Source organism: Nanorana parkeri, unplaced genomic scaffold (assembly GCF_000935625.1).
Source record: "Nanorana parkeri isolate BGI_ZX_2015 unplaced genomic scaffold, ASM93562v1 scaffold3354, whole genome shotgun sequence".
NCBI classification, from domain to species: Eukaryota; Metazoa; Chordata; class Amphibia; order Anura; family Dicroglossidae; genus Nanorana; species Nanorana parkeri.
In genome coordinates this window covers 25,169-44,531 of record NW_017309622.1, presented here as the reverse complement: position 1 = coordinate 44,531, position 19,363 = coordinate 25,169, and the positions used below count along the sequence as shown (strand labels likewise).

The 19,363-nt window shown below is 50.1% G+C and overlaps 1 protein-coding gene across 1 annotated transcript in view; it reads right to left on the bottom strand.

Annotated features, from left to right (window-relative positions):
- The window catches only part of TEX2 (testis expressed 2), a 41,166-nt gene that overhangs the window by 1,687 nt on the left and 20,116 nt on the right, over nucleotides 1-19,363 (bottom strand). The window contains exons 2-11 of the mRNA XM_018574905.1: nucleotides 7,838-9,437; nucleotides 6,698-6,898; nucleotides 5,967-6,270; nucleotides 5,670-5,886; nucleotides 5,285-5,423; nucleotides 4,437-4,536; nucleotides 4,210-4,342; nucleotides 831-950; nucleotides 534-743; nucleotides 201-321 (exon numbers count right to left, since the gene is read on the bottom strand). Coding sequence (XP_018430407.1) covers nucleotides 201-321; nucleotides 534-743; nucleotides 831-950; nucleotides 4,210-4,342; nucleotides 4,437-4,536; nucleotides 5,285-5,423; nucleotides 5,670-5,886; nucleotides 5,967-6,270; nucleotides 6,698-6,898; nucleotides 7,838-9,412 — 3,120 coding nt within the window. The 5' untranslated portion in view covers nucleotides 9,413-9,437. The remainder of the gene's footprint in view (nucleotides 1-200; nucleotides 322-533; nucleotides 744-830; nucleotides 951-4,209; nucleotides 4,343-4,436; nucleotides 4,537-5,284; nucleotides 5,424-5,669; nucleotides 5,887-5,966; nucleotides 6,271-6,697; nucleotides 6,899-7,837; nucleotides 9,438-19,363) is intronic.

Below are 19,363 nucleotides of genomic sequence, written 5' to 3'. Positions count from 1 at the left end.
GGGGGGGGTTATCATGGGCTGGCCTACAGTTTTCTCTTTTGTTTGCCAGTGTTTAATTCTGGAAGTGGAAATATAACCCAAAGTTGAAATACTTACTGTGCCCCTCAATGGATGAGAAAGAATAAAACTGTGACCCAAAAATAATAATCGGGTAGAAGGCCAAATAATCATATTTCAGTCTAATCTCCGGAGTATCTAACCTGGAATTCCTGCTCCAGCTTCTTCTCAATCCACTCAGTCACATGGCCCAATGTCACCAATCTCTCCCCTAGTTTGGGCCGAGCTTTCAACTCCAAGTGTGGTGGCTTCCGGAACCCATACCTGTGAGATAAATCAGCAAACAATAATAATCGGTGCACCCAGAGTCACTGTCGGCCCTCCAATATCCTAATAACGGGGGCAGATTATGAACAACTTTAATCAAAGGGAGATGTTTCTGGAGTACACCCAACAGTCAATGCAGATAGCACTGTATGTGAAACCAGGACCCCAGCACTGTCACCACCACCTAGAAAGGTAAACCCAGCACTCACCATATGCGGTCAGTAGGTGGCGGTGGAATGTTAATGGCGAGTGTCCCTCGGCACTCCTGGACCTCCACAGTAAGCAGCAGCGGAGTATTGGACACCTCCTCCATCTTCTTCTTGATGAACTCCGTCTCAGTGGCTTTCTGGAAATATTTTGACTTGGTGATCTTATCGACAAACCTCATGATCTTACTGGTGCGATGGGGTCCCACGTACCTGCCAGAACATACCATGGATTGCACCATTAGATGTAGACAGAGTTATGGACGGACTCTGACCATTCATATACACACAGGTGCTCACCCCTCTGCTCCAGGCTGCTGCTTGTCCCCTGATAATTCTGGAGCATCTTCCTCATCTGAAGAACCAGCACTGGATGACTCCTCATCACTGTCTGCCAGGTAGTACGCCCGTGGCCTGGCCCTGGTGGAGACAATGGTGTCGGTTCATTAACCCCGTCTCAGTCATTGTACTCCTCACCATCATCTTACAGTCACAAGTGTTGATGTTGCATTGGAATGTCTTTTACCATGAAATGAAATTGTAACTATTGGAAGACTTTATTTCTGAAGGAATTGTACTTGAGGTTATTTCGTTTCCATCCCTCGTGGCTTTATCTTCTCCAAAGAACCTGTGTACCCCAGCCAGAACCATGCCACATTAGTGATCCCCTCACTGGTGCCAACCCACCAGCATGAGGATGACTAATTACAGCAAGTTACCTCCTCGTACAGCATTGCGTCCCCCTCGCTGCCCGATAGCTACAGATTGCCGCTCCTCAGCGACAGAGCATCATCTGACCGCTCTCTTAGCAATCCTAACATGCCCATTATACCTGTTTCATTATCTTTGTCAATTGGAACAAAAATAAGAATTGATGGTAAACTCAGCTGATCTGTGTAATAGAACCTTACATGAGATGTGACTGTTACAGGATACAGATAATAGCACATGTAGAGAAAGCGTTTCCATCAGTGAAATCCCAATACAAAGCATTAGGAGATAGAAGCTGTGCAGAGCTTTCTTTATAACTCCGGGCATTAAGTGACACTTGTTAAAGGTTCTGCCTGGTTACTGCTGATCAGAGAGACAGGGGGGTCAGTCACATGACATTGATCAGATCTCCTGATTGTCCTTCCTTCATTACAGGGTCCCCAGAAATCAGTACAGTGATGTCAGAGGTATGTGACGGAAGAAACGCCACGCTGACCTCAGGATACATAAGGTATGGTACAGACTCATCCCAGGTACAGTCACTGATCTTATGTGAGGGTACGGAAGCAATATTACTGCCTCATAATCTCAGAAACATTCTGTTTCAGCTCCTAAATGAGAGGGCCACAGGAGAGGGGGAATAGGGCCACAGGCACCCTAAAATTCAGCAGACTTGTGTGTAAAGATTGGCAGGGGACAGGAGACTGTGTGATAGGGGGGGAGGAAGAACAACACACCCCAGGAGATGCTGATGAATATTTCATTGTGCACATTATTATGTTTCATTCATACGCAGGAAATGAGGAATCTATTTATAGATGATTATTTACCGGACCCTCTGCGCCCACAATGCAATATGATCATCACACAACTTACCAATTCCACATCCACAGAGGAGAGCAGAGAAGAGAAATGTACAGACATGTTATATGCAAAACAAACACTCTCTACTCTATACACTCATTGCATTCTTGTGTCCCCTGATCCTACCAGTAACCTGTGCTGTACCCGACACCCCCAGATCCTACCAGTAACTTGTGCTGTACCCCACACCCCCTGATCCTACCAGTAACCTGTGCTGTACCCGACACCCCCAGATCCTACCAGTAACTTGTGCTGTACCCCACACCCCCTGATCCTACCAGTAACCTGTGCTGTACCCGACACCCCCAGATCCTACCAGTAACTTGTGCTGTACCCCACACCCCCTGATCCTACCAGTAACCTGTGCTGTACCCGACACCCCCAGATCCTACCAGTAACTTGTGCTGTACCCCACACCCCCTGATCCTACCAGTAACCTGTGCTGTACCCGACACCCCCAGATCCTACCAGTAACTTGTGCTGTACCCCACACCCCCTGATCCTACCAGTAACCTGTGCTGTACCCGACACCCCCAGATCCTACCAGTAGTAACCTGTGCTGTACCCCACCCCCCCTGATCCTACCAGTAACCTGTGCTGTACCCGACACCCCCTGATCCTACCAGTAACCTGTGCTGTACCCCACACCCCCTGATCCTACCAGTAACCTGTGCTGTACCCCACACCCCCTGATCCTACCAGTAACCTGTGCTGTACCCCACACCCCCTGATCCTACCAGTAACCTGTGCTGTACCCCACACCCCCTGATCCTACCAGTAACCTGTGCTGTACCCCACACCCCCTGATCCTACCAGTAACCTGTGCTGTACCCGACACCCCCTGATCCTACCAGTAACCTGTGCTGTACCCCACACCCCCTGATCCTACCAGTAACCTGTGCTGTACCCCACACCCCCTGATCCTACCAGTAACCTGTGCTGTACCCCACACCCCCTGATCCTACCAGTAACCTGTGCTGTACCCCACACCCCCTGATCCTACCAGTAACCTGTGCTGTACCCCACACCCCCTGATCCTACCAGTAACCTGTGCTGTACCCCACACCCCCTGATCCTACCAGTAACCTGTGCTGTACCCGACACCCCCTGATCCTACCAGTAACTTGTGCTGTACCCCACACCCCCTGATCCTACCAGTAACCTGTGCTGTACCCGACACCCCCTGATCCTACCAGTAACCTGTGCTGTACCCCACACCCCCTGATCCTACCAGTAACCTGTGCTGTACCCGACACCCCCTGATCCTACCAGTAACCTGTGCTGTACCCCACACCCCCTGATCCTACCAGTAACCTGTGCTGTACCCGACACCCCCTGATCCTACCAGTAACTTGTGCTGTACCCCACACCCCCTGATCCTACCAGTAACCTGTGCTGTACCCGACACCCCCTGATCCTACCAGTAACCTGTGCTGTACCCCACACCCCCTGATCCTACCAGTAACCTGTGCTGTACCCCACACCCCCTGATCCTACCAGTAACCTGTGCTGTACCCGACACCCCCTGATCCTACCAGTAACCTGTGCTGTACCCCACACCCCCTGATCCTACCAGTAACCTGTGCTGTACCCCACACCCCCTGATCCTACCAGTAACCTGTGCTGTACCCCACACCCCCTGATCCTACCAGTAACCTGTGCTGTACCCCACACCCCCTGATCCTACCAGTAACCTGTGCTGTACCCCACACCCCCTGATCCTACCAGTAACCTGTGCTGTACCCCACACCCCCTGATCCTACCAGTAACCTGTGCTGTACCCGACACCCCCTGATCCTACCAGTAACCTGTGCTGTACCCCACACCCCCTGATCCTACCAGTAACCTGTGCTGTACCCGACACCCCCTGATCCTACCAGTAACCTGTGCTGTACCCCACACCCCCTGATCCTACCAGTAACCTGTGCCGTACCCCACACCCCCTGATCCTACCAGTAACCTGTGCTGTACCCGACACCCCCTTCTGTACCCTGGTGTCCTGTACCCGACAATCCTCTCCTGTACTGAGCATCCATTCCTCGTGTCTATATCCTCATTGGACATACATCTTCCTCCTCCTCTGTAAGCAGACAGTGTAACTTACCCCTCTTTTCCGATATCAGTCACTTTCAGGGCCTCCCCAAAAGGCTCTTTCCCCAGTTTGGTCAGATTCATCTTCGTCTCCAAGGTCATGAGAAATGATCCATTATAGGAGATCTCCAGATCTGTCCAGAGCCCTGTGTGAGAGAGACGGGACAACAATTGGCCATCACTCTACAGTGCCAGACTCGCAGCAGCTTCCCATCACACAGGATATTGTCCCAATGCTACCTCTGTGGTCAATGGTGGGTTTGTAGGCCTGGAGGATTTTCGGCACAGACACCCCCATATCTAGTTCCGTCAGCGTCAGCTCATTCATAAAGTACGGCAGCTGCAGAGACACATAAGGATATGAAGATAGTAAACATTGAATAGAAACCATGCCGATGCTTTGCTGATATGAGCAGGTCGCATGGATCAGGAGGTCGCATGGATCAGCAGGTCGCATGGATCAGGAGGTCGCATGGATCAGGAGGTCGCATGGATCAGGAGATCTATGTACTGGATGTGCCCAGTCACAAGGTTTGCTCATTTCATACAAACGTGATGCACTTGTCCTCTATAAATAAGGGGCACCTCATACAGGAATGAAGGGCAGAGATATCTAGTCATCATCCTCTTCTGGGCCAGCCCATACATAATGACGAGCACTTTGGAAGCCCTGGGGTAGCCCCATAACACCCTGACCCCCTCCCCAAGTGTCACCCTGACCAATGGAATAGGGGGCAGGATGGAAATGATTTGTGTGCAGCAATAGAAGTGGAGAGACGGGGAGGCTCACTGACCATACGCATACAAACACCTGACACAATGATGGTTCTTCTTGGGACACGGCCATTACTTCATGTTATAAGCAGCTTACTATTCAATGTATGGATATGACCAGAATGCAATACTACATACATAGCGATCCACTTGGACAAGAAGGATAATGTTTAGGATTGCTCTGGCCTGGAAGTCACAGAGCACAGCTTGACATTGCAGACAAGGGCCTGTATGTTGGGGTGCGCATAGGCCCAAAGCCATGCAGGCCACCAATCTGGTCATTGATCCTGTTTGTATTTGTGACTTACACCCACCTTTATCTTACTCAGCTTCATCTGAATCTTCTTAGATACCAGGTCTGACCAGTACTTTTCTCCCAGGAAGTCCCAGAACATACGTCCAAGCAGAGCATTCACCCAGGCCTGTGGATCTTCAGCCACCATGGCTGCGCCAGTCTGTGAACAGACACAAATCATGTCACACTGCACCCCATCATATACATGAGATCGGTCACCAGACCAGACAAGGCTGCTGTCACTAGATACAAATGGGCACATTTAGTGCTGAGATTGGCCGCCCCTTTCACAATGGCATATAATGATATAAAGGTAGCATTATAGGTTTCATCCATATCATGGGCTATGTTTCACAAGCCTTGTGCCCAAACCTGGAGGCTAACTACTTAACTACAGATCCCATCTCACCTTCTTGGCAGCAGTGGGACTGCTGTTAGTGCTTTGTACAGGGCTTTCATCAGGGCTCCTCTCATCTTGTGGAATAGACTGGGCCATGTAAACATTGTAATCCAGCAGCATTTTCTGCTTAATGCTCCCTGGACATTCCTTACTGCGTGGCTGGGACATGACTTCATCCATACTTCCCTTACTACTACTCCGGCTGTGCGTCAGCAGGAGACCTGGTGAGACAAAACAAGACTGCCAATACCGGGGTGGGAAGAATCTCTCAAAGAGCAATTCATCAGAGAAAATATGTTACCTGCTTTTATTGCTGATGTTCCACAAGACTTTTTGGATTCAGCTTTCAGTTTGGAGGCGCCAAGAAAGCTTTGAAACCATTGTTCCTTCTCTCGGCCGGTCCTTCCGAACAAATACAATACTTGTTCCCTGTTGCCGAGCGCTTTGCCGCCATCTTGTGATGAGCTGTCTCCTTTCTCCTCAATGCTGTCCTTATCTACCTGAGCTTTGGACATAAAGTCTTCCTGGTGGGCAAGTTCCAGACAGATGGGGTACTTCTTGTTCCACAGCCGCTTACGTGCCAGGCTCCTAGGGACCAGACTCACCTACCCAAGAAACAGACGGAATACCTGAGTTTAGGAGTCTGAAAATAACCAGCATACCAATATGCATTATTCTGAGACCTTCTGGGGGGTTAGGGATGTGCTGAGGCTCTAGAGTCATACCGCCTTCTACTTGTGTTGTTTGCTATGATAAGATACAGTTACCTCCACTCTCTCATGTCTGGACTTGGATTCCTGCCTCCGAGTGGCAATCTGACATCAATGTGCCAGTCAGGAGAAGTAGGAAGCTGGGTTCGGGGGTTGGATCAGAGAGATATCGTATATTGCAGCCACTGTGCTGATATATTTGGATGAATGGACCAATGCCAGGCAGCCCGACAACCTCTGAGCTAAGACTACTGGCAGAAATACTACCCAATGACACCTCAACATCTGCTCTCTGCACTGCTTGTGCCAACAGTGGACCCACCTTGCAGTCTACCAAGTCGTAGATCTTCTGGCTTACAAAGACCTCCTCAGGTTTGGACTCGTTGTAGCTGGCTCTCCGCGAGATGTTCTTGCTGGGTTTGGAGAGACGCAATGTGGAGCCTTCCAAACGCACGAACACGGAATATGTCAGGGTGGCGTGATAGGTCTCTGGGTCATAATTTTGGATCTCATTCATCCATCCCTGGGAAGGAAACAGACAAAAACCGAGTAATGGAGCATCCACAGCCCCCAACAATAAGAATGATGCATCAACCTTGGAAGAAGGGAGTAAAATAGGTGAGCTGGAGGACACCTCCCAGCACTGGCTTATCTCAGGGCAACTATGAGAACTGGAATAGGTTTCCAAACCTGCACAATCAATCTTACCTTTGCCATGCCCTGCCTGCTACATTGACGTCATTGTCTATAGAGGATATGGACTGCGTGCACTTTTGGACTTTAGTGGGACTATGCTAAATGAAATGAGCAGTTTGCGTGCTGCAGGCAGCTGTGCTATTCCAGAATTTGTCATTGTGCTTCTGTTTCCTGTGTGAAAATACATGGTTTACCTTGTAGAGTAGCAATATGCTGTATGTGATGCTCAGATCTTGGAGTTATTCTTCAAACTACACTTGTATGTGTGTGGAGGAGATTAGGTCTTTGACAGTTGATGGCGGAGTCACAGCTGGGGGACTTGTTATGGTAGATATGTATCCTGAGATCAGCAGAAACATAGGGGTACTGTGATCTGCTACCAGTGCTCAACGTGGGGGAAGATAACAAGCATCAGAGGGCACATTACCCACTTCCACTGGGGTCAGGGGTAGGGAAGAACTACAATGGCTACTGTGGAAGGGCAGCAAACTAAAAACCAAAATAGCAAAGGCAGCAGCACAGTAACATACAATATGCTATCTACCCATTGCCAAATTCATATTTTGAGAAAACCCAGTGAGAGTGTCTAAGTAGCGAGCAATGGAGGACAGTACAACTGCTGAGTGGCATTTTATAGCAATCACTGGCCAGCCCACGGGAAGACATTATCAGAGAAAACCGAGTCATCACAGTGCAGTCACATGGGTGGGCGCCTATCCGATATGCAAAATAGAATTTGGGAAGAAGACACTAAACAGCTACCTACCTTCAGTATTTCTGGTTCACTGATGTTCAGTGGATCTACAGCTGACTGGCGGAGATAGAGACTCTGGTTTAAACGACAAGAGCGTGGAGATGCAAAAAGCCAAATCATACCAATAGCAGCCATGAATCCAAAGGCAACTCCCAGACAGAGTCCACTGACATAGCTGGGGAGGGGTAGTATAAAATATCCATAAACTAATGCAACCAGGAAATAAAGCACCTGCACCGGAATGTCACAGCGTTCCACATGTACATCCAGCTCCTCCTCCTCACTAAGAGAGCCAATTCTGACCTGCTCTTCAGAGTCCTCCACATCTTGATACTCCTCGTTTTCCTCAAAGTCAAAGTCTTCCGAGTAGAGCTCAGTGAACTCCTCATCCTCCTTACTGGCCAGCACAGACAGAGAACACTTCTCCAGTGCTAACGTTGTGGATTTGAATGGAGTATCCTTATTGATCAGTGTTGCCCCAAGCTCCTTGCTGTCCTCCGCTCTATTTCTGATCTTCTCATCTTTCAGCTGACTGGATTCACAGGTGGAATTATCAGCCTCCGTGTCTCCTTCCTCCTCCTTGATACTGTAGTTGTTGTTGTTTTCCATGTGGCCATTAAGACTGGAAAGGTTGGAGAGCTCAGAAGCACTTGAGGATAAGGCTTTAGGCCTGTAGCTTGAAGACTCCTCTCCCATCATTTTACTGAGAAGCTGGAAAGGTTCATAGATGACCTCCGAGAAGCGTCTTTTGGTGTCTTCAATTCTAGCCTCCATTTCTGGGACCTTAAAGAAGGAACGGCCATCAGAAGGGGAGGTAAGCGGAGAAGAAGGGGCAGTTTTAGAATCACCTCCAGTAACGCGTGGCTGGGTAAATTGTTTGAACAAATGTAAATTTATCTTGGAGTCTGGTGGCCTGTGTGAGGCAGAATCTGGATCCTGCTTCGAAGTGTCTGTAGACAATGATTTGACTAGTGTTTTCATTAAATGCCTGTGCCGTATAGACATTGTGGACTCCTTTGGCTCCAGCTCAGTAGAGAGGGATTTAACTAAACTAAAAAATGGCTTTGAGCCAGAGATGGATGGAGATGATGACAACGTGACAGCCTTGGATGGAGAAGAGACTTTTACAGGCTTCTGTTCCAGGCTGGATGAAGTGTTGGCAGGTACAGCATCTAAACTCTGTTGGGAAGTTGATGTTGACAAAGATGGTGGCAAATCACTGGACACTGTGGATGAAGAAGCCTCAGCAGCATTAACAGTGTATCCTATTGGCGTAGTGGCAGACGATGATGTTGGCATTGATGTCTCTGTTACGGCCATGCTAGAAGAGGTAGCAGGACCGGCTGTCAAGTCTATAGGGGTGTCAAAGTACAGGTCCTCTTTGGCTTCCACTGCTGTGATAATGTTCTGGTCATCGAGGTCTTCACTGAGTGTTTCTTCTTCTTCTTCCTCTTCCTTCCCAATAGCCGAGAAGCGAATGGTGATGGTCTCTCGAGAAATGGAGCGCTGGACCTCCACTTTTGGAGCAGTGGCTTTGGCAGAGGACTGTCGTGATTTTTCTCCATTGTTGCCGTCCAGACTGGTCATTGCAGTCTCACCCGTTTATCAGCACCTGCAAAGGAGGACACACTGTTATATCCCAAACACTTGGAAGCACAAGTGGAACAACATGAATAGGATTCTACAGACATGAATATCTGAACGCACGCACGCACAACATCTCTCATCAAACAAGAGCAGATATACATCCCTCCTGGAAGGCAACATACATGCCAAGATATGGGACACGCTTTGATAATCCTGCCTACACAACTTCATTCAAATGATCTGACCACTAAACAAAAAGCATAAAGCCCCTGCGGCCAGGCATACCGGTATTCCATAGCCCAGAACTGGTCTCTTTATTACGCAGGAGTCATATTTTTGCTATTGGTGGAGTCTTTTAAACAGCATTATCTGCAAGCCGATGACATATTATGGAGACTCCCGCTGTGCAGTTGTGTATTTCCAGGTTCTGTCCTCACCTGTCTTGAAGTCTTACTCCTTCAGCTGTAACAGGGGTGCTTTGTGTGCATGCTGGCGTATGATAAATTAGAAAATCCAGCAAGCATAGTGCAAACCCCTTTCAGTGTTCACAACTGAAAACTCCAATGCAGAGATCTCTCTAGTAGGTCCTTAGGTGATTTCGCACTTCAGCATCCAGCAACAACTAAAATGTCAGCCCTGAGAGATCCCAGGATGTGTGTATTTAGCAATACTCGCATACAGAGCTGGTGTTCAGCAAGGCGGCCATATAAACATACAGTAGGAAGCCATATCAGGAGAGGGAGGTGGCTCCCCTGTCATATGATCTGTAGTGAAAACCTGTTCATCCAGATTTTCAGGATATTGCCTACACACTGGTAAAGTAAACCTGGTGAATGACTTCTGGAAGTGCGACAGACAGGTGGAACACAGTCATGGTCATCCTGCTTCCTTGCACTGATTATACAGAATCATCATAGGATTGTGCAGAGACAAAGCAATCCTTCCGCCACTTTATAGATCGCTGGTTCCGCCTCATCTGGGGGTATGCGGTTCAGTTTTAGTCTCCAATCCACAGAAAGTATGTCCTGGAGCTGGAGAGAGTCCAGAGAAGGGCAACTAAACTAATGAAGGGTCTGGAGGACCTAAGCTATGAGACAAGGAGGAGAGGGGCGTCTGGAGGACCAAAGCTATGAGACGAGGAGGATAGGGCGGTCTGGAGGACCAAAGCTATGAGACAAGGAGGAGAGGGGGGTCTGGAGGACCAAAGCTATGAGACAAGGAGGAGAGGGGGGTCTGGAGGACCAAAGCTATGAGACGAGGAGGAGAGGGGGGTCTGGAGGACCAAAGCTATGAGACAAGGAGGAGAGGGGGGGTCTGGAGGACCAAAGCTATGAGAGGAGGAGGAGAGGGGGGTCTGGAGGACCAAAGCTATCCTGTTTCCCCGAAAATAAGACCCACCCTGAAAATAACACCTAGTACTATTTTTGGGAATAGCTAAAATATAAGACCTACCCCGAAAATAAGACCTAGTTGTGACCATTCCCAGGGCCGGTGGTGGCATAAAGGGGGAACCTGAAGAGCCGCGGCAGAGGCAGGAGAGAATCAGCGGCGCCAACGAAGCCAGCGCTAGAGGAAGTGAGGCGGCACCAGAGGGAGCAGAGCCGCATAAGCCGATGCCTCCTCTATAGCGCCGGCTCTCGTCACAGGCGGAGTCATACCGCCTGTGAGGAATCGATAGTGAAAGTGCGCTTCGCTCATCCTGGCCAGCAATTGGTTAGCAAAATTACTCTTGGAAGGGTACGGCACCCGATTGCCCTGATCACCATATTTTTGTACATGAATAAGTGTGGATTGTTGTACATTAAAAAAATAAATTAAATAAATAAGACCTACCCCGAAAATAAGACCTAGTGTGTTTTTTTGAGCCAAAAAAAATATAAGACAGGGTTTTATTTTCGGGGAAACACGGTATGAGACAAGGAGGAGAGGGTGGTCTGGAGGACCAAAGCTATGAGACAAGGAGGAGAGGGTGGTCTGGAGGACCAAAGCTATGAGACAAGGAGGAGAGGGGGGGTCTGGAGGACCAAAGCTATGAGACAAGGAGGAGAGGGGGGTCTGGAGGACCAAAGCTATGAGAAAAGGTTGTTAAATGTAAACTTGGTTATGCTGGAAGTGAGGAGACTAGGAGGGGACATCATTCTGATGTACAAAATGTTTAGTGGAGATGCAAGATGCAGTAATAAACGTTTTACTGTAAACTCCCTAACAAGGACTAGAGGCCGCCACCTAAAACTGGAGAAAAGATTAAGGGCCGGTGCACACCTAGGCGACCCCAATCGTGCATGATTCCGCACGGTCAGGAGTTGCTCAGGTGTGCGGGCTGGCGGAATTGCGGCACGAAACCGCGCAATCTGCTTGGCGCGACTGGGGTGCCATTGGAAAATAATGCGCGACAACAGCGCGATCGGTGCACACCCGAGTGACTCCTGAGCGTGCGGCAATCCGTGCGGAATTGTGCACGATTCCCACACGGTGGGGTGTCGCCTGGGTGTGCGCCGGCCCTTAACCACAAAGGGCGTAGGGGATTCATTTGAGTCAGAGCGGTTAGATTTTGGAACTCTCTGCCACAAGCCGTGGTATCAGCTGAGAGTATGGAATCATTCAGAAATCAGCTAGATCTGAAATAGTAGACCACACAGGGACTCTAACACACACCCATACACAAAGGTTGAACTTGATGGAACCGTGCCAGGAAATACTAACCTCAAATACTATGCGATTGGCTGACCCCAAAAATGCCTTATTACCATGCATGTGCAATACATACATACATACGTTTACCTATTTTGATTCTTAATGGTAAGTCCAGACCAAAAGAGGCCAAAGAAAGGTCCCATAATGGGTAAAAGGAGTTTCTGATCATAATAGATTTCCCGAATATACAATGATCGAGGATTACAGGTATGCTGGCACAGTAAAGATGTATGTTTATGTGGGCAGCATTGTCGCCGGCTCATCCTATCCTCTAGAACAGTGGTGGCACTCCAGCAGTTTCCTGCCAAAACTACAAATCCCAACATGCATCTGCCTCTGGGAGTTATGTCTGTGGCTGTCAGAGCCTTGCAATGCCTCATGGGAGTTGTAGTTCCAAAACAGCTGCAGTGCCGAGGTTCGCCACCACTGGTCTAGAATAACAAAAAGGAAGAAGGTTATTTACTAAAGAGCCGAAGGATTATGGTGAAGCTTCGGCTCACTTTGGCCACCGGAGCCCTTTGGTTCAGCCGGACCAAGGGCCATTCACAATACCTTTAGGTCTGGTAGGAATGTTAGGAGGAACAGAGGTAGCGAGCAGAATAATGGAGCCGAATACCACTCAGAAGCATTCAGCTATTGGCTCCCTGCTGTTCGGCCCCTATGAGAATACATGAGAATAGGGCGGATCGATGGATCGAGGGTTCACTTCACTTTGGCTTGTTTATTCACTCGGCTGCCTTAGTGAATAACCCCCCTAAGTGGCACCTTCCCTTTCCTCATTGGGGGAATCTGACTCTAGTCTTAAGATGATACTAAAGTCATTGCAAATGTTAATGAAATCTCCTACAATGGATGCTGCTCCCTGATGTGTGAACATTTTATTTTCCTGTGGAATCACCTGGTCCCTTGAGCTCTGGTCCTGGTATCCTGCCTTAGGGTGGCTCCTTTCCCTTGCAGGGTCCTATGGAACCACCCTTGTGTGTGTTTGTATGCTGTGTGTCTCAACAAACACACAGACAGAGCAGGGCACCCCCTTCCTTGCTCTCCTCTACTCCCTCTTCCCATTTCCAGGCTAGTAGATGGGCGGCTGCTGGAGACTGTGCTGTCCTTGTGATCTTGTACTGGACAGGAAGTTCAGGAAAGCTGAGCTGAGAGAGTTGGGGCCAGCTGTTTGGAAACATGATAGAGAAAAATGTAGAGAAATACTTTACTAGGCGATGTATATTTGTTTGATCTGAAATTATTATAGAAAATGTTGTTTAATACTACTTTAATTTTAGGTGACCAGGACACATGTTCCCAGCAAGATCCCACCCCGCACATACTTATTGGTATTTCCCTTGCATCTTGCGCCCCAGCTCACCTCTCGCTATCTCACTCCCTACATGACATAGAGCTATCCTTCACATTGGGGAAGAGTACTCCCTACATCCCATTCTCCCTCTCTGTTCTCCTCCCAGCTCTCCTTTGCAGACGGGGACTTCCTGTTTCCTGTCATTAGTACTGGAGACAATAAACTTGACATCTTTATGGTCCATGTAAAACCTCTCACTTTGTCCTCCCCTACACACTATCCTTTGTAATGTTATTACCTTCTCTCCTTCCTTATTGACACCTTTGTGGATTGCACAGATTCTGGGGCGATTGCATGCCCAGGAAGTGAAGAGTGTGGCAGCATATGGCAGATAGAGTGCATACATACACACAGTCGGTTGGTACTAGGCAAAGGGGGTACAGTTGCAGTAGGTGCTAAAAGAAAGGGGGGTGCAGGTACTGACAATGCAAACAGAAGGGGGTGGCTGCAGAGAGAGCTGTGAGGGGTGCGGATGTGGTGGGGGAACAGAGGTATAGACGCTGCGGTCTGCGTGGTGTGTGCTAAGAGATGCCATGGAAGTAAGTGGTCAAAGAATGGGGGGTGTAGGAGTGGTGGATATAGGAGAAGGGGGGGATTTGATGCATGAGTGATGGGTGATGAGAGTAAGGAGACTGCAGGCGTGGTGCATGGTGGGGTGGCTAGCTGAGATTGCAGGAGGGAGGGTTGGGTGATAGTGGGGGGAGGCATTGCTGAGAGGATGGGGAATGATGGAGGACAGAGGATGGGGAGTGATGGGAGATGGAGGAGGATGGGGAGTGATGGGGGATGGAGGAGGACAGATAGGGTTGCCACCTGTCCAGGATTCACCCGGACAGTTCGGGTTTTGAATGCTGTGTTCGGGTTTCATGGCAGCAGAAACCCGGACACAAGATGTCAGGCAGACAGGGGCAACCAAAATGAAGATAGGGGCTACTATACATATGAATTGGCGGCAATTTTTATATATGAATAAGCCGCGACTCATTCTCCCAAAAAAATGTCCACGCGCCGATTGAGTGTTCGGGTTTCGCTTGAAGAAAAGGTGGCAACCCTAAGGACAGAGGATGGGGAGTGATGGGAGATGGAGGAGGACAGAGGATGGGGAGATGGAGGAGGACAGAGGATGGGGAGTGATGGGAGATGGAGGAGGACAGAGGATGGGGAGTGATGGGGAAGGGAGGAGGGGGAGTGATGGGGGATGGAGGAGGACGGAGGACGGGGAGTGATGGGGGATGGAGGAGGACAGAGGACGGGGAGTGATGGGGGATGGAGGAGGACAGAGGATGGGGAGTGATGGGGAATGGAGGAGGGGGAGTGATGGGGGATGGAGGAGGACGGAGGACGGGGAGTGATGGGGGATGGAGGAGGACAGAGGACGGGGAGTGATGGGGGATGGAGGAGTGATGGGGGATGGAGGAGTGATGGGGGATGGAGGAGTGATGGGGGATGGAGGAGTGATGGGGGATGGAGGAGTGATGGGGGATGGAGGAGTGATGGGGGATGGAGGAGTGATGGGGGATGGAGGAGTGATGGGGGATGGAGGAGTGATGGGGGATGGAGGAGTGATGGGGGATGGAGGAGTGATGGGGGATGGAGGAGTGATGGGGGATGGAGGAGTGATGGGGGATGGAGGAGTGATGGGGGATGGAGGAGTGATGGGGGATGGAGGAGTGATGGGGGATGGAGGAGTGATGGGGGATGGAGGAGTGATGGGGGATGGAGGAGTGATGGGGGATGGAGGAGTGATGGGGGATGGAGGAGTGATGGGGGATGGAGGAGTGATGGGGGATGGAGGAGTGATGGGGGATGGAGGAGTGATGGGGGATGGAGGAGTGATGGGGGATGGAGGAGTGATGGGGGATGGAGGAGTGATGGGGGATGGAGGAGTGATGGGGGATGGAGGAGTGATGGGGGATGGAGGAGTGATGGGGGATGGAGGAGTGATGGGGGATGGAGGAGTGATGGGGGATGGAGGAGTGATGGGGGATGGAGGAGTGATGGGGGATGGAGGAGTGATGGGGGATGGAGGAGTGATGGGGGATGGAGGAGTGATGGGGGATGGAGGAGTGATGGGGGATGGAGGAGTGATGGGGGATGGAGGAGTGATGGGGGATGGAGGAGTGATGGGGGATGGAGGAGTGATGGGGGATGGAGGAGTGATGGGGGATGGAGGAGTGATGGGGGATGGAGGAGTGATGGGGGATGGAGGAGTGATGGGGGATGGAGGAGTGATGGGGGATGGAGGAGTGATGGGGGATGGAGGAGTGATGGGGGATGGAGGAGTGATGGGGGATGGAGGAGTGATGGGGGATGGAGGAGTGATGGGGGATGGAGGAGTGATGGGGGATGGAGGAGTGATGGGGGATGGAGGAGTGATGGGGGATGGAGGAGTGATGGGGGATGGAGGAGTGATGGGGGATGGAGGAGTGATGGGGGATGGAGGAGTGATGGGGGATGGAGGAGTGATGGGGGATGGAGGAGTGATGGGGGATGGAGGAGTGATGGGGGATGGAGGAGTGATGGGGGATGGAGGAGTGATGGGGGATGGAGGAGTGATGGGGGATGGAGGAGTGATGGGGGATGGAGGAGTGATGGGGGATGGAGGAGTGATGGGGGATGGAGGAGTGATGGGGGATGGAGGAGTGATGGGGGATGGAGGAGTGATGGGGGATGGAGGAGTGATGGGGGATGGAGGAGTGATGGGGGATGGAGGAGTGATGGGGGATGGAGGAGTGATGGGGGATGGAGGAGTGATGGGGGATGGAGGAGTGATGGGGGATGGAGGAGTGATGGGGGATGGAGGAGGACAGAGGATGGGGAGTGATGGAGGAGGATGGAGTGATGGGGGCTGGAGGAGGTCTAAGTATTTACATTTTCTCTTGAATGCCTTCTGACAAATTGCAGTGTACTCCTGATATCATTGCACTTCCTGTGCCTAGGCTCTCCTGATATTACTGCACTTCCTGTGCCTAGGCTCTCCTGATATCACTGCACTTCCTGTGCCTAGGAAATCCCGATATCATTGCACTTCCTGTACCTAGGCTCTCCTGATATCACTGCACTTCCTGTGCCTAGGAACTCCCGATATCATTGCACTTCCTGTGCCTAGGCTCTCCCGATATCACTGCACTTCCATTTACTTGGCAGATGTAGGTCCAGCTTTGGTCTTTCACATAAGGAAGTATAAGGACAATGCGTAGGTTGGTGTCAGGGGTCATGCAATGCATTACTTGGGAAGAGGCTTTGTGTTGTGGGTAGGTATGTGAGGTTAGAGGGCCAGTGCGGCGCCATGGTGGTGTTATCATACAATGATTATATTAGTTATATGTTGCAGTGCAGATGTGAATGAAGAAAGGGGCTGGGTGTTGTGTAGTTTGGTATGTGAGAGATTGTGATACGGGTGGTATGCTGCTAATCTGTAGCCACACCCCTCCCAGGTAGAGATCTCCATACACAGGGAAAGGGCGGTCACATGAAAGGGTTACTTTCTGGGCCACCCCTTAGAGAGGGGAAATGGGGCAAAGCGCTGCCTAGAACTCTTTGAAATCACCTCAGTGTTCCCGGAATATCACAAGATTCAACAAGCAACCTCTCAGAGGACAATGGCATTCCTGCGGCGGGCCAAAGCCGGTCCAGATGGGGCGCAGATATTGAACTCTTTGCCTCAGAGACACCGTGACTGCCCGGGCTGTATTGCAGCAGCATGCCAGACCATAAACGCAGCAACTTTACCCCATACCAGTCACTGAAATACTGCCGAGGACATTGCGCAATACTTCTCCTCCTAGCTTTCACACAACTGCACAGATACAATGATGTCATTCCATGGATGGGGGGGGGACGCTTCGTGCCATGCAAGATACCCGACTACACCCTTCACCATCAGCCACATGAGGGATGCAATGTGCCCTCCTATTATGAGGGGAGTCAGCACAGAGGCCTGCTAATGACCCATCAAACTTCCTGCCATGGAGTAACAAGTGATGCAACCCAAACATATAGGAGGTGGCAGCATCATATACAACAGAGGACAGGAGAACAAGGGACACACGGATCAACAGAGGACCGAAGAACAAGGGACACACGGATCATATACAACAGAGGACAGGAGAACAAGGGACACACGGATCATATACAACAGAGGACAGGAGAACAAGGGACACACGGATCAACAGAGGACAGGAGAACAAGGGACACACGGATCATATACAACAGAGGACAGAAGAACAAGGGACACACGGATCATATACAACAGAGGACAGGAGAACAAGGGACACACGGATCAATAGAGGACAGGAGAACAAGGGACACACGGATCATATACAACAGAGGACAGAAGAACAAGGTCACGGATAATCTCAGGCGGAGGACAGGAGAACAAGGGACACACGGATAATCTCAGGCGGAGGACAGGAGAACAAGGGACACACAGATCAACGGAGGACAGGAGAACAAGGGACGCACGGATAATCTCAGGCGGAGGACAGGAGAACAAGGGACACACGGATAATCTCAGGCGGAGAACAGAAGAACAAGGGACACACAGATCAACGGAGGACAGGAGAACAAGGGACGCACGGATCAACAGAGGACAGGAGAATAAGGGACACACGGATAATCTCAGGCGGAGGACAGGAGAACAAGGGACACACGGATAATTTCAGGCGGAGGACAGGAGAACAAGGGACACACGGATAATCTCAGGCGGAGGACAGAAGACACCAATGCTCAGTGTGCGGTGTAAGCGCCTATTCCATCATCATTATTTAATGGCGGAAGGTGAGAGAATGGCGCGCTCAGTAACAGGAGCCGGCACGCTGGGGAGTAATTACAGGTGAACTTCATGTAGCAGGTGAAAATAAATCCCGGGCCTTAAACACTGAGCACAGGAGTGGAAAATGATCCGCCGGAGTCACACAGTCAGGTCACACATATCAGATCCTTCTAGTCGCAGGGTCTCTGGATACACAGCTCTGATTGTATAGGACACACATATCAGATCCTTCTAGAGGAGTCACAGTGTCTCTGGATACACAGCTCTGATTGTATAGGACACACATATCAGATCCTTCTAGAGGAGTCACAGTGTCTCTGGATACACAGCTCTGATTGTATAGGACACACATATCAGATCCTTCTAGAGGAGTCACAGTGTCTCTGGATACACAGCTCTGATTGTATAGGACACACAGGTGTATAGAGAGATGTGTCCACCAATCTACAGGTAATAGTTCCAGCATAGTATTATGAGGAGAGACGTTGTGGGAGGTATCCTCCATATTACATGTATTATTGCCCATCTTACATTGGATAATGGAGAGTGAGGGCGGCACCACACTTGGCCTCCCTACTAGCTAGTTCTAGATCAGGACTGACACATGATGGCCTCCCTACTAGCTAGTTCTAGATCAGGACTGACACATGATGGCCTCCCTACTAGCTAGTTCTAGATCAGGACTGACACATGATGGCCTCCCTACTAGCTAGTTCTAGATCAGGACTGACACATGATGGCCTCCCTACTAGCTAGTTCTAGATCAGGACTGACACATGATGGCCTCCCTACTAGCTAGTTCTAGATCAGGACTGACACATGATGGGCACCACACTTGACTTTTATAAGTGCACATTGACATCAGTCCCTTCCCCCGGGGAGCTTACAATCTAAGGTCCCTATCTCACACGCATATATACAGGACCAACTTAGAGAGGAGCCAATGAACCTTCCAGCATGTCTTCTAGAGTGTGGGAGGAAACCGGCGTACCCAGAGGAAATCCACACAGGGAGAAGATGCAAGCTCCTTGTCCTGTCCGGGATTCTAACCACAGACCCCCAGTGCTGCTCCTTCATGCAAAGCTACGGGGAGAAGTAGTCTGTGTAATGTGGAGGAAGATTACTCGGA